Below are 13450 nucleotides of genomic sequence, written 5' to 3' on the forward strand. Positions count from 1 at the left end.
ATTCGATTACCGCTTGGGAAGTTAAAAATTCACTATAATATTTTTACTTTGGCGACGATAAATTCTATACACCTTCCATATTTAGTGCCGTCGGCTGTTTGTTACGACTTTAACAATGTCGGAATCAGAACAATCACATTTATCGCAACAAGATGTTTCGACATTGGTAATTGCTCCTATTCTCATACAAACAAGATAACTTCAACTTAGCTTTTCATTTATCAAAGTATCGCTTCAATTTTGGTTTACTTTTATGTGTTCAATTTGTAATAAACGTGTTTTATTCTTTAGAATTTCTGCGTAAATTATCATTAAATTTTGATTATCTTCATTTTAACAAGTATTAAAACGAAGCAACATGATAGTTATAATTTCCAATTTTATTTTACTTCATTTGCTTGATATATCTGGCTTTAGATTAAATTATGCAAGAAACTACCTTGAACTTTTTTATTTATAACATGCGATTATTAGCCTGGTTAGGGTAAGTAGTAACCTGGTGAGTGTCATAACACTCATCTTTTGTGAGTTTCTAAAAGCCTGTAAACGGAAAGTGTAATTTATACTAAAAGAGACAACTTGTTAATCGAAGTATTAGTAAGTACAGAAAATATTTTCTATTCGCTCAATAAATAAATGAGAAGGATGTTCTGGATGTGTCACCTGCTTCGTGTCATGTGTTTATCAACTGGGGTGCATAGCAAAAATATCTAAAAATCTCATACATTTTACTGATACCTTAGTAAATATAAACACAATTGTTTTATTAATGTAACTGGTGCAACCATAAACTGCCTTCTTTTGAAGTCAAAGTGATAGTTAATGGTGTAAGTAACATTGAAAGTTATTTTTTGCAGAAACAAAAGTCTACACCCGCCTACAGCTTCTTGATTAAACAAAGTTATAAGAATGTTGTCCAATGTTTGAATGTGTTCTTTCAAAAATCTGAATTTTACTCTAATTGTTAGTTCAGTAAAAGAATTGAGAAAATATTCTTTGTAACTTCTGAGCTGGCAACTCACAGCTTCTGCATCTCAGTATGCATATTCTCTTCGAAGTGCATTTCGGTTCAGAAAAGAAGAGTTTATGATAGCGTTTAATGGAAGCCAAAATTATTTTTACTCAAGTGAAACAAAAAAGTGTAGGTTTTTAATCCTCAGTAACCCTATTAGGGCAACTTACAGATGGAAACATCTAGGTTTTAATTTAACAAGCATTAGTGCAAACTTTTTTGCTGGACTTGGTAATTCCACCATAGCTAATCAATCACTTACCTACTTTAGAAAGTGAATGAGCTAACACCACTTACGCCAGATGTGATCAGCAGACAGGCAACAATAAATATTGGCACTATTGGACACGTAGCCCATGGTAAATCGACTGTGGTGAAGGCTATATCTGGAGTGCAGGTTTGTGCTTGCTCTGCTCATTTGCATTCACTGTCGTCATCAAAATCATCTCCTGCTTATTGTTGAATAATAGTTCATTTGCTAGACATCCACGTTAGTTAATACCAGGACAACTTGTTCTACCTATGCTATATGAGCACAACTGCATATAGGTAAATTTTTCTGAGTACTTGTTCGCAGCTTATTGAACTAATAATTGTATGGTTTGATTTTATTAGTTCCCTGATTTATTATATGAATGGCTATGTCTGACTTTGCCAAGGCCAATCTCATCATTTATTTGATTGTACGAATGTTTGTTTGTACGATACAGTTCCAAAGAAATGTGGTTTCTGTGTACATATGCATGGTGTTTTTACAGACGGTGAGATTTAAAAATGAACTTATAAGAAACATCACAATCAAACTGGGCTATGCCAATGCAAAGGTATGTTTGCAGTTAATATCACATTTGAACCTCATTTGAATACAAAGTTATCCCATTCCGATATTTGCTTTGCCTGTTGGAGCAACTATTCTTTTAAGAATGTGATGAATTTTATTCAATTTATTCTGCAGCAAAATACTTAGCCCTAAAACAATAAATGTTTCAGGTAATTACATATAGTGTTGAAACGGATGCATTATGTAAAACCATATGAAAACTAAATTGTAGACAAGAATCTAAATTGATTAACGTGAAATTCAGAAAAAGTAAGAAAGATTGATCAATAAAAGAGGTTCTTTTTGCTGCATGATATTTATGATGAGGATGGGACTAAAGAGAGACGGTATGTAGGTAGATGTCAAAACAGAAGTAGAGACGGTACGTAGGTAGATGTCAAAACAGAAGTAGAGACGGTACATAGGTAGATGTCAAAACAGAAGTAGAGACGGTATGTAGGTAGATGTCAAAACATAAGTAGAGACGGTGCGTAGGTAGATGTCAAAACAGAAGTAGAGACGGTATGTAGGTAGATGTCAAAACATAAGTAGAGACGGTGCGTAGGTAGATGTCAAAACAGAAGTAGAGACGGTCCGTCGGTAGATGTCACACTAGAAGTAGAGACGGTACGTAGGTAGATGTCACGACAGAAGTAGAGACGGTACTAGGTAGATGTCTCACTAGAAGTAGAGACGGTACGTATGTAGATGTCAAAACAGAAGTAGAGACGGCACGTAGGTAGATGTCGAAGCAGAAGTAGAGATGGTGTGTAGGTAGATGTCAAAACAAAAGTAGAGATGGTACGTAGGTAGATGTCAAAACAGAAGTAGAGACAGTGCGTAGGTAGATGTCACAACAGAAGTTGAGACGGTGCGTAGGTAGATGTCACAACAGAAGTAGAGACGGTATGTAGGTAGATGTCACAACAGAAGTAGAGACGGTACGTAGGTAGATGTCACTGTCTTTGAATTTTAGTTTTTTTCAAATACTGAATTTATTTATATATTACCAAAACAGCCCTCACAAAATCTTCCATTTTTAGCTTCAATAAAATTCAGAACAGCCTAACTTTTTAGTTTATATGCGTATATTATGAAGTACTTTATTGCGTTTTCAGTAGTAGATAGTATTTCAACATAAGATTGGTTAACAAGCAAACCAAGGGAGGCAAATCTTAATTGACATACTACAAGCATGGAAATGTACTACGGTAAAACTTGGTAAAATTGTTGAGTCACATCTTGAAAATTCAACTGCTCTCTTTGTGTTACAACCATAAAACTCTGCATGTGAGTTGGGTAAGAAAATGCTAATTAGTAGGAGATATCCTTGCTAGAGAATGTTTGTTCTCCTGGCACAACTGACCGACAAAATGTTTATCTGCAGATCTACAAATGTGATGGAGCGGAATGCTCTAGACCCGGATGTTACCGAGCCTGCAGTAGCGGTACTGCCGATGTTTTCCCTTGTCCATGTGGTGGCAACTTCAAGCTTGAAAGGTATAGGCATTATTTGTGCATCGAAGCTGGGCAATGGTTTTGCTCGCACCTTACTCACCACAAATAGTTTCCTGTCTTGGATGGAAAGTTGGTTTGCCTTGCTTGTTATTGATACCTCCCACCTCTTCTCTTAGTTATAAAAAAGTGATTTGATTATTGCGAAAGTACATGTGTATTTTAACGTTGTGGTGGAATATAAAATTGCTGAAAATCTTTTTCTGTTATCAAAGTAATGCTTCAGAGTAAGTTCTGACAAAACTTCTCTCCGTTTGTGAGAATCTTCACATAGCATTGAAATGCATGGCAGATGCTTTTGAACCTTTCCAAGCACAACTTGATTGTCATTGAAAGTGTTTAAACCTTTTCATATCCCAAAAAGGAGTCAATATTAAATTTTACTATATAAAGATTTTTACCTTGTTTATAATTTGAAAAACATGTTGCTAAGCAAAGAGACAGAATAGGTGTTGTGTAGATTACCTCTCTGTGAATGTACACTTTTGAATTGTTTATTTCTATGGAAATATGCAAGTAAGATCACAAACTAACCATCAAGGATTTTAACTCGATATCAATAACCTACAAGTAGTTTTAGAATGCTGGTCTGCTTTTAACTCTAAATCAGTTGCTACTTCAGACATGCAAATTTTTATAACTTATTTAACTGAAATTCAAAAGGTTTTCTATCATATTACACACTAGCTGTGCTACCCGGCATTGCCGGGGTATTAAAAATCAGCTTATAAACAATGAGAGGTAATAAGAATTGCCTGCCACTTGTTATTAGTCTGGCACATTGCCTATGGCTAATTTGAGTGAGCTTGCTAATAAGAGCTACGACTTCTCATGACTTTGCGTCCTGACCGAAAGCGTAGCGTATTTGCTCCCATATAGCGACATATATCATCTAGCGAATCTATCAAGATCGTGTGACTAAATTTGTAGGGCGTCGGACTGGCAAACCGGAGGGTCTGAGATCAAATCTGTAATGCAGATTCTTTATTCCAAGATTTTAATAGCTATAGCTGGAAATACACACATATCCAAACACAAACTTTGAGAAATATATATATATATATAGATATACACACCAAATTTATAGACAGCTCCATTCTATGTTGTTCACACACTTTATATTCGTAAACAGCTTTCTATTCTGTTCAGAAACTTGATATTTATAGACATCTATCCATTCTATTAATTTTAGACTTAATAATCATTGACAGCGATCCATTCTTTTTTGCAGACACGTCTCCTTTGTCGACTGTCCAGGACACGATATTCTTATGGCCACCATGTTGAATGGTGCAGCAGTTATGGATGCTGCTTTGCTTCTCATAGCGGGTCAGTTTCTTCTCTCAACCTAAACTACCTTTTAGAGTGTTTGGAGTTGCTTCCACCTGTCTGATGTGCACCTGAATAGGAAGCTACTAGTCAGTTGTACAATAGAGATTAAAAACTTTGGATATTATTTTCTCTTTTTTCGTAGCTCCCACAGTTTAACAAGTGTTTGTGCAAGACATGCAGTACCTCGTCTCCATATTCATGTTTTGCAAATTGAAACCATAAATTTGCTTTTTTAACTGGAATATGCATCTGATCTCTGTATGCGTGTTCTCTGATAGTAGGTTTTGGGTTGATGTGTTTTGTGGTGTGCAGGCAACGAGTCATGTCCTCAACCGCAGACTTCAGAGCATCTCGCCGCCATCGAGATCATGAAGCTAAAGCACATTCTCATCCTGCAGAATAAGATTGACCTGGTCAAGGAGAGTCAAGCCCGTGAGCAGTATGAGCAGATACAGAAGTTTGTACAGGGTAAGAGCAGTCTGTCCCTCTGTCTCTTCCAGGGTTGGCCGATTAAAATCAAATGACTTAAATCATGATTTAAATCATCCTAAAAAAATCAGGATTTTTTGAGTTTTTTTGATGATTTTTTCTTGATGAGTTTTTTTGATGATTTCTTCTATGTCAAATAAGGGACTTATTGAGGGTTTACTGTGAATATGAACTGCATCATGAACTGCACAACTTGGTCAAAGTTAAAATAAAAACAATTTTTAATAAATTAAAGTGATGCAAAGTTGTTTTGTTACGTTGCTAATGTTTTCATGTGGCACACTTCAACCAAATAAAATAATATTATGTTAGCGGTTATAAAAAAGCTGGTAATTGATGTTTTCAAAAGATCTGATTTGAATAAAAAAAATCTGATTTAAAAAATCATGATGTTTTCAATCCTGGTCTTTTCACCCTTAAGGCGTGGTCACACGAGCACCGAACCGACGTAGGATCGGTTTGGAGGCTGGTTCGGTTCGTGGCACATGTCACACGGCCAGCGAAGTAACTTCGCTTCCTAGATACCATACGTATAGAGACAGGACACGGTTTCATTAGCAGTTGTTATGTATTTGAGTTAAATATTTCTATTGTAAACAAAAAAAAACTTTGAGGAACAATTATAAATTATAATTACACAGCAGATTTATCAGAAGATCGTTCGGCTGCTCAAAATAAATCACTCGATACAAATATTTTGCTAACCCTTCCCATCAACATAATTATATTTTTTTATTAACATATGAATGTTTTTCTATGCTGAGTACATAACAAACAAAAACAGTCTTTATCATAGTACTGTGGTTTTACATAAATAAATCAGTCAACGATACTTCATCAGGATGAATATGACACATTACTTATATTCTACACGAAAGAAAATCACAACCATTCCCTTACATTTATGCAAAACTTAAAGTGCAACATCTTACATTTATGCAACCCAATCACAAGTCTGGGTGAACCTTGTCGTAAATTGCTTCATGTTGTTTATTTAACGAAATAAAAGTATCGTCCCATTTCTTTTTTAACTTTACTCACACGCACGTAAGAAGAAATGTGACGCGTGCTCGCTAGAATTCTAGAATTTTAACCAGCCAATAAGAGCAAGGGTTCGGCACGAAATTTCGAGCAGTACCGAAATAGTTCGTTTCGGCCAGAAATGTCCTCAGCCGAACTTTTTAGAGCTGAAAACGACGTCGTTTTGCGTCATTTAGTTCGGTTCGGCGCTCGTGTGACCACCCCTTTAGACACCTCTTTCAGTCTCCATTTCTGACTTCCTATTCGCCTCTCCTTGTTAGACTCGTTTATACATCCTTTCTTACTTGATGTCTTCTTCTTATATTCCTCTGTTATTCCTTCTCTTCCTTCTGCTCTTCACCTTTCTTGGAAGGAATTTTCTGCTGAAAAACAAATAAGAATTGAGACCCTGATTTGATTGGGCAGTTCAACAGCAATATTATTTACTCCGTCAGTTTTGTAAGTCATAGGCAGCTTTTAATCTAATAAGTACAGTTTATAGATGTTAAAGACACAGTTCTTGATCTATTAAATACATATTATAGATTGTAAAGACACAGTTCTTGATCTATTAAATACATATTATAGATTGTAAAGACACAGTTGTTGATCTATTAAATACATATTATAGATTGTAAAGACACAGTTCTTGATCTATTAAATACATATTATAGATTGTAAAGACACAGTTGTTGATCTATTAAATACATATTATAGATTGTAAAGACACAGTTGTTGATCTATTAAATACATATTATAGATATCAAGGAATCTAAACACATCACTACTGCAATTCTGTAGCTGGACACAAGATGTGAAACTTACTCATAACTCTCTATTGTTACCTTTTTCTGTTGATGTTGAGAGGTCAAGGTTAAATAAAGTCAGCATTGTTTTACAGGCACAGTAGCTGAGAATGCTCCCATCATTCCCATCTCTGCACAGCTCAAGTACAACATTGAAGTGATATGCGAGTACATATGTAAAAAAATACCCATTCCTATGAGGGACTTCACATCTCAGCCTCGACTTATTGGTTGGTTTTTTCTATTGTCGCTGTTAAACCTGCTTGCTCTGTCAACATGCCAAGTCATTTTCATTCATGTCTTGCCAGTGTTTATGGGTAAAATTTTCTGTGTTTGTCATTTATTTTGCACTTATATAAAAATTTGTAGTTTATTTCTTTTTTATTGTAATTAAAAAATAATAGTTAATTTGCTAGTGAAAAGTAGGATAAATCCGCTCCTACCTTTTTAGTCAAAGGTCTTAGCTGCAACTTGGCAATCACTGCTTTTCTAGACACTTATAACAGTTGTGACTACATCATTGCAGTCTGTAGACTAAACTACTTAGAATAACTTAACATAGAAAGGTGATTTAGACTGTTATGGATACACGCTGCTTGTTGCAAATGGTAGCTGCTCAATAGGTGCTTGATCACTTATCCTTTCTGTTATACTATGTTCAAAAAGGGTCAGTGTAGTGTGTTGTCGGTGTTGTATCTTGTCAGCGTGGCGTGTTGTCAGCGTGGCGTGTTGTCAGCGTGGTGCGTTGTCAGCGTGGCGCGTTGTCAGCGTGGCGCGTTGTCAGTGTGGAGCGCGAAGAGTGAGCAATGGGAAAAAAGGAAGTTACAAGCAAAATAATATTATTTTGCTTTCATTTATGTAGCATTTATTTGAAAATAGTAATCTTTCAAGACTTTATAAGGTTATGACTTTTTTACTGTCTTTATTTTCGTTGTAAAATTCATTTTGGCAAATTTGGCCCTTAGTGACATCAGCCCATGCTTCCCTGTGCTGACATAACCCTATATCTCCGGAATGTGAAATTGTTCAGCAGAGACGATTTAAGAGCGCTTGTTGTCTAGCCTTACCATATGAATATGATAAAAAAAATTTCTTTCACAATGTTTGTATGATTATCTCAAATATAATTATCAATTGAAATTTTGATTCGAGTTAAACAATGAGATAAACAATGGGATAATTGGTTTAGTGAGCTAATATTGTCATTTGTTGACTAAAATTATGCAGACAAAACCCTTTACCTAGAGATATAGGGCTTTGTCTGCATTTGATTTTCAATTATTTCTGATATTTAGTTATTTCTGATATTTGATGATCTCAGTCAAATATAATCATTATACCACACCAATTATAAAACCTCAGTAACGCTATATAATAATTGAAGGATCACTTGCTTAACATATAGTTATATGGGTCTACTCAAAGTCTGTGACCAAGACTACAGCATTGCTGACTACCAAATTATTCCAAAATCGGTGACGGCTCGGTGGCATATGTTTCTCAACCAGGTTCTTGACCAGTCCCTGCTTCTTCTGCTTGCTTACTCCCCGATGTGCTGACTGCATCAGTCCTCGGTCAGCCGAAGGTTTATACCGTGATTTTAGAAAGTCGAACTCCAGCCATGGAGTGTCATTTTCATGATTAAGTTTGTAAGAGAAGTTTCTGCTTCCTCTTGCAAACTTTATCGCATTAACTTCACTGAGCATTGGACGGCCAGCTGCTTGCAGCTTAGTTTGCAATTGGTGGCTCTTTTAGTTAACAAATTGAGTAACCTCAGGCACTGTAACCTTAACTGAGACTGCTGCCACATACTTTGTGAAGTCATCAAAGTCGTAAACATTTACAACCTTATTCAATATCATGCTGCCTCTTTGCCTCATCTGTCCTCCTACACTTTGGTGTGGTGCCAATATCATTTTGGTTTCCTAAAACGTAAACCATAAATTAATTATTGTCACTGGAATATACTAAAATATGACCAGATAAATATGCTATATCATATTAATATAGGAACAAGTTTATCGCACAAAATTTACTCATGGTGGATGGATCGCAATGATAAAATAGGCATACCTGCTGCTGCTGCTGGAGCTCCGATATCAAGTGGTCCGGCTTCTCCATCCATTTGGATATGAGGAAATATAAATTAAAAGTAGTACTTAGTTGTAAAGTTGAATATATCTGTGAGTTGTAAAGTTAAATATATCTGTGAGCTCTTGCTGTTGGTTGACTAGCACTCACTGGTGAAATTAGTCTGCCAGCAAAACTTATATCACACAACTTCAGACAGTGTGATAGGATTCCATGAACTCAGAATATATTACCATTCTGCAAATCCTATCCATGAAGCCTTGAATTGAAAAATTGAAGAGATATAGGGTTATGTCAACATAGGGCAGCATAGTAGAGTTGTGAACAAGGAGTGACTGCTTGTACACTTGGCACGAGGTGATAACTCCAACCAAACACTAGGTCAACTTACAAATATCCAAATTATGGTTATTAATTTGGTAAGATTTCTTTTTAATCAGAAGGAATTTGTCCATTTGAGATAATAAAGACAGGTGGAGGTTAGGTGTAATTTAGGTAAAATTTTTCTATCTGCCCCAATACCTATTTTTGTGTAACTATGCTGCTAAAACAACAAGCGCAAGATTACATCCCATCAGGTGAGAGTTGCCTCATCAAGGGCTTGCTATTGTTTGAATGGTATAAACCTTTTTATAGCCTTAATCTTAGTGTACACAAAAGATTTGTAGATTTTATCAGAAAGTATAGGTATTTTTCTATAATTTACGATTGTTTGAGGTGATCTGATTGTTAGGATGTTTTAGGATTAAAATCGATAAAACTTGATCACGATTGAAACACTCAGATTCACCGAAAGTGCGATTATGACGTGTATCATTGCAAAGAGAATGATTGAATAGACATGTGTAATGCTGCAACTTGAACATAATAACTGATATCAACTATAGCAATGATAACAACTAGTGACAGCATTTCGTACGTTTTTGTCTCAGTATTTTAATCCTAATCAAGTTTTATCGATTTTAATCTAGAAATATTCTGGCAATCAGATTGCCTCAAGCATCACAAATAATTTCAAATGATAGAAAAATACTTTCTCATAAAATCTACAAAACTATTGTGTAAGTTCATCTTTAATGGATATTATTCACCTTTGACCATGGACAGACGATTCCGAATTCTAATGCTTTCTCTTATGAGCAGGTTTTCCAAAATCGCAGCTACTTTCAAACATGTACGTGTAGTCTCAAGTAGTATCTCTTACAACATTTGTATCGTATGCTTTACAGTGATACGATCATTTGATGTAAACAAACCCGGTTCAGAAGTAGATGATCTTAAAGGAGGTGTAGCTGGAGGTTCTATTCTGCGCGGAGTTCTGGTGGTAGGCCAGGAGATTGAGGTCAGACCTGGCATCGTCTCACGTGACTCTAATGGTTAGTTATTTTCTAGACTCTTTCCTCCGTCTACTTGGCATTCTGGTTAGATTGCTTGTTTACCATAGAGTGGTGAGGCCTTGTCGGTTAACTCATTTGCAACCATCACCAGTATACTCGTGTATTTTGATCGGTGCTTGGTTACCAACACGAGTTATCTCACCTTTGAACTTTACCCATTCCGAGTATTGTCATTTCTAAATTATAAAAAAAAATTTTTGATTATGTAAAATAAAATCTCGCTAATCAGAAAAATCAAAACTTTGTTTCAATGATATTTTCTACACTAGTTATATTGAAAATCTTAAACAAAAGTTGACATCAAACTTAACCGGAAAACATCAGGGCGACTTCAAACTTGATTGCGATGATTTTTCTGTTGAATCTGGAACTGAATATGCAGAATCAGGAAAGGTAAGACAATAAAGGACTGCTTAAATGAATTGAAAAAAGGTTTTTTTTCTTTTTTAACATTATTATTAATATTTAATTCTGCTGATTTGAATTGTTATGTTCTAATAAAAAATGCCCTTTTTAGGGAGTGAGTCACAGGTATCTGGGGTAAATCGCATGGAAATCAGACGATTGCGAATGAGTTAATATATGATAGCCTCCATTTCCTTTCACAATGAGTATTAGGAGGTGGAATAGAATGTTCTACTGAACATTTCTTAGATGGATGTGATATCTTTTGAGTTTTTAGTACAGGCTACTGGCTTTTGTTAACGTTGTCTGCGTCACAGCAATTGTCATATAGGTATCGGATGTGTGTCTCTACAGGTACCCTGACATGCACCCCTCTTCGGTCAAAGATAATCTCCCTCTTTGCTGAGCACAATGATCTTCAGTACGCTGTACCTGGAGGCCTTATTGGTAATCCCTTCCTATACATTTTACACTCTGTTATTGTTCTATGAGCTGGGTACATTTGACTAAACTTTTTCTGCATGAGGTGATAACTCTAACCAAATACTGTAGGCTAGCTTACAAATATCCATAATATGGTTATTAATTATGGTAAGATTTCTTTTTAATCAGAAGGAATTGGTCCACTTGAGATAATAAGGACATTGGCGGAGGTTAGGTGTAATTTAGCTATTAATAGAATTATTTTGGTATTTGTCTTTCGTGAAAAAAGAAAATCAATCGCTCAATCTGTAATGCTATCTACAAGTGAGTGAATTTCTCATGGCTAGATAGAGTAATATGTAATAATATTAAATAAATCATTAATAATAATATATAGTAATATGTCATTATACTCTGCTCTGATTTTGTCAGGTGTCGGCACAAAGATAGACCCTACACTATGCCGAGCTGACCGGCTGGTCGGGCAGGTGTTGGGTGCTGTTGGAGCGCTGCCAGATATCTATACAGAGTTAGAAATTTCCTTTTTCCTCCTCCGTAGACTCCTTGGCGTTAGAACTGAAGGTGATAGGAAAGGTGCCAAGGTTTGTGAGTCGTCTTCTCTTTATTTTCAACCTAGCGCTCTTTGTTCTGACTCTATTGCTGTTCCCTGTTAAAAGCTGTAGCTAATGAATAAATGGTCATGGCGCATCTGTGGTTAATCAGAAGAGGTGATTCCCAACAAACAACCATTCCATTTTATACGAGTTCCACAGCAAGTTGATATTCTTTAGGGTTCACTTTCTAACGGCCAAACCAAGGCTTCACACAATTAACTGTCAGCATTTTCACGTGGAGGAGGTATTTTAAAATACTAGTGTAAATTGCAACTGTTCATGAAACCTTTGAGATAATTCTTCAACTCTTGTCATATCTGTACTTAGACGAAGGGAAACATTTATCTGCATGCATTGAGCCAATAGAAAATATGTTTACAACTCATCCTGAGTGTAGTTTCACTTTGCAAAAACTTTAAAGCTATATTAATGTAGATAAATCGTCTGACCCGGGCATGCTCGTGGTCGTAGTGAAAATGGGCGAAAAAGTGTGTGAGCTCATTTTACAACACATTTTTGTCATTTTCTATGGCATCAGCTGTTGATAAATTTTATGCTAATTAATTTGGTATCAAAATTTTCATAGGCAATTATGGTTCAAAGGTTAGGACGACGTATAGTGCCCTTGTCAAATATTAGGTTTTACTGAATTATGTCCTGTCAGAGAAATTAATTTGGTAGTGAAAGTGTTTGGACTATTAAAAAGGTTTTCTAGTTTGATTTATTTCATGAAACCAGTTTTTTGTACTAGACCGATCTTTAGTGTGTAGCATTTGTTTTAGTGTGTAGCACGTTCTCTTTGTTAAAAGGTGTATCAGTAGAATTATCTGTGCAAACTTCATTGCCATCACAAATTGTAGATAGCCCATGATTTTTGCTTTTGATAATGATGGAAAGTCTAGCAAGGATGTTATGGGAGTATGGATTCTCATTAGGCAATCAAGTCATCAAAACATCACATCATTTAACTTTTTGCGTACCACGAACTGCGTAGTAAGACTTTGGTATTCTTCGTACAAAACGTTTTTGATTAGCGAGTTGTTAATTAGCCTATCATATCTGTACTTAAACGAAAGGAAACAATCGTCTGCCTGCAGTGAGCCAGTAGAAAATATGTTCACAGCCCATTGAGAGTTTCACTTCGCAAAAGCTTAATTTTTTTTCACAATGACCAGCCATGTCAGATGCTTTACAGCTACGAGATTTCACTAATTGTAGATCAATGGATTTCTGGTGATTACTTGTTGAACAATAGTACTACTGAGAGTGATTCATTTATTTTTAGCTATATCATAATAACATAAGCTATAATAATATTGATAACTCTTCTGACTTGGAAATGTTCAATGACTTATTGAACATTAGTACTACTGAAAGTTATTATTCTATTTTATCAGTAGTAATACTGCTGCAATAATATTGATCAATCGTTCGACTCGGACATGCTCACGATCTTTTACAAAATGGTCGAAAAAGTGGCCGAGCACATTTAGCAAATCATTTGTAGCCCTTTTATGGCATCAGCT

General features: G+C 35.6%; 1 protein-coding gene across 1 annotated transcript in view; it reads left to right on the forward strand.

Annotated features, from left to right (window-relative positions):
- The window catches only part of LOC137403687 (eukaryotic translation initiation factor 2 subunit 3-like), a 15573-nt gene continuing 2123 nt past the window's right edge, over window positions 1-13450 (forward strand). Inside the window, exons 1-10 of the mRNA XM_068089692.1 lie at window positions 1-166; window positions 1284-1409; window positions 1771-1836; window positions 3220-3332; window positions 4579-4676; window positions 4992-5147; window positions 7090-7224; window positions 10315-10461; window positions 11242-11334; window positions 11743-11912. Coding sequence (XP_067945793.1) covers window positions 116-166; window positions 1284-1409; window positions 1771-1836; window positions 3220-3332; window positions 4579-4676; window positions 4992-5147; window positions 7090-7224; window positions 10315-10461; window positions 11242-11334; window positions 11743-11912 — 1155 coding nt within the window. The 5' untranslated portion in view covers window positions 1-115. The remainder of the gene's footprint in view (window positions 167-1283; window positions 1410-1770; window positions 1837-3219; window positions 3333-4578; window positions 4677-4991; window positions 5148-7089; window positions 7225-10314; window positions 10462-11241; window positions 11335-11742; window positions 11913-13450) is intronic.

Source organism: Watersipora subatra, chromosome 9 (genome assembly GCF_963576615.1).
Source record: "Watersipora subatra chromosome 9, tzWatSuba1.1, whole genome shotgun sequence".
In the NCBI taxonomy this organism is placed as follows: Eukaryota; Metazoa; Bryozoa; class Gymnolaemata; order Cheilostomatida; family Watersiporidae; genus Watersipora; species Watersipora subatra.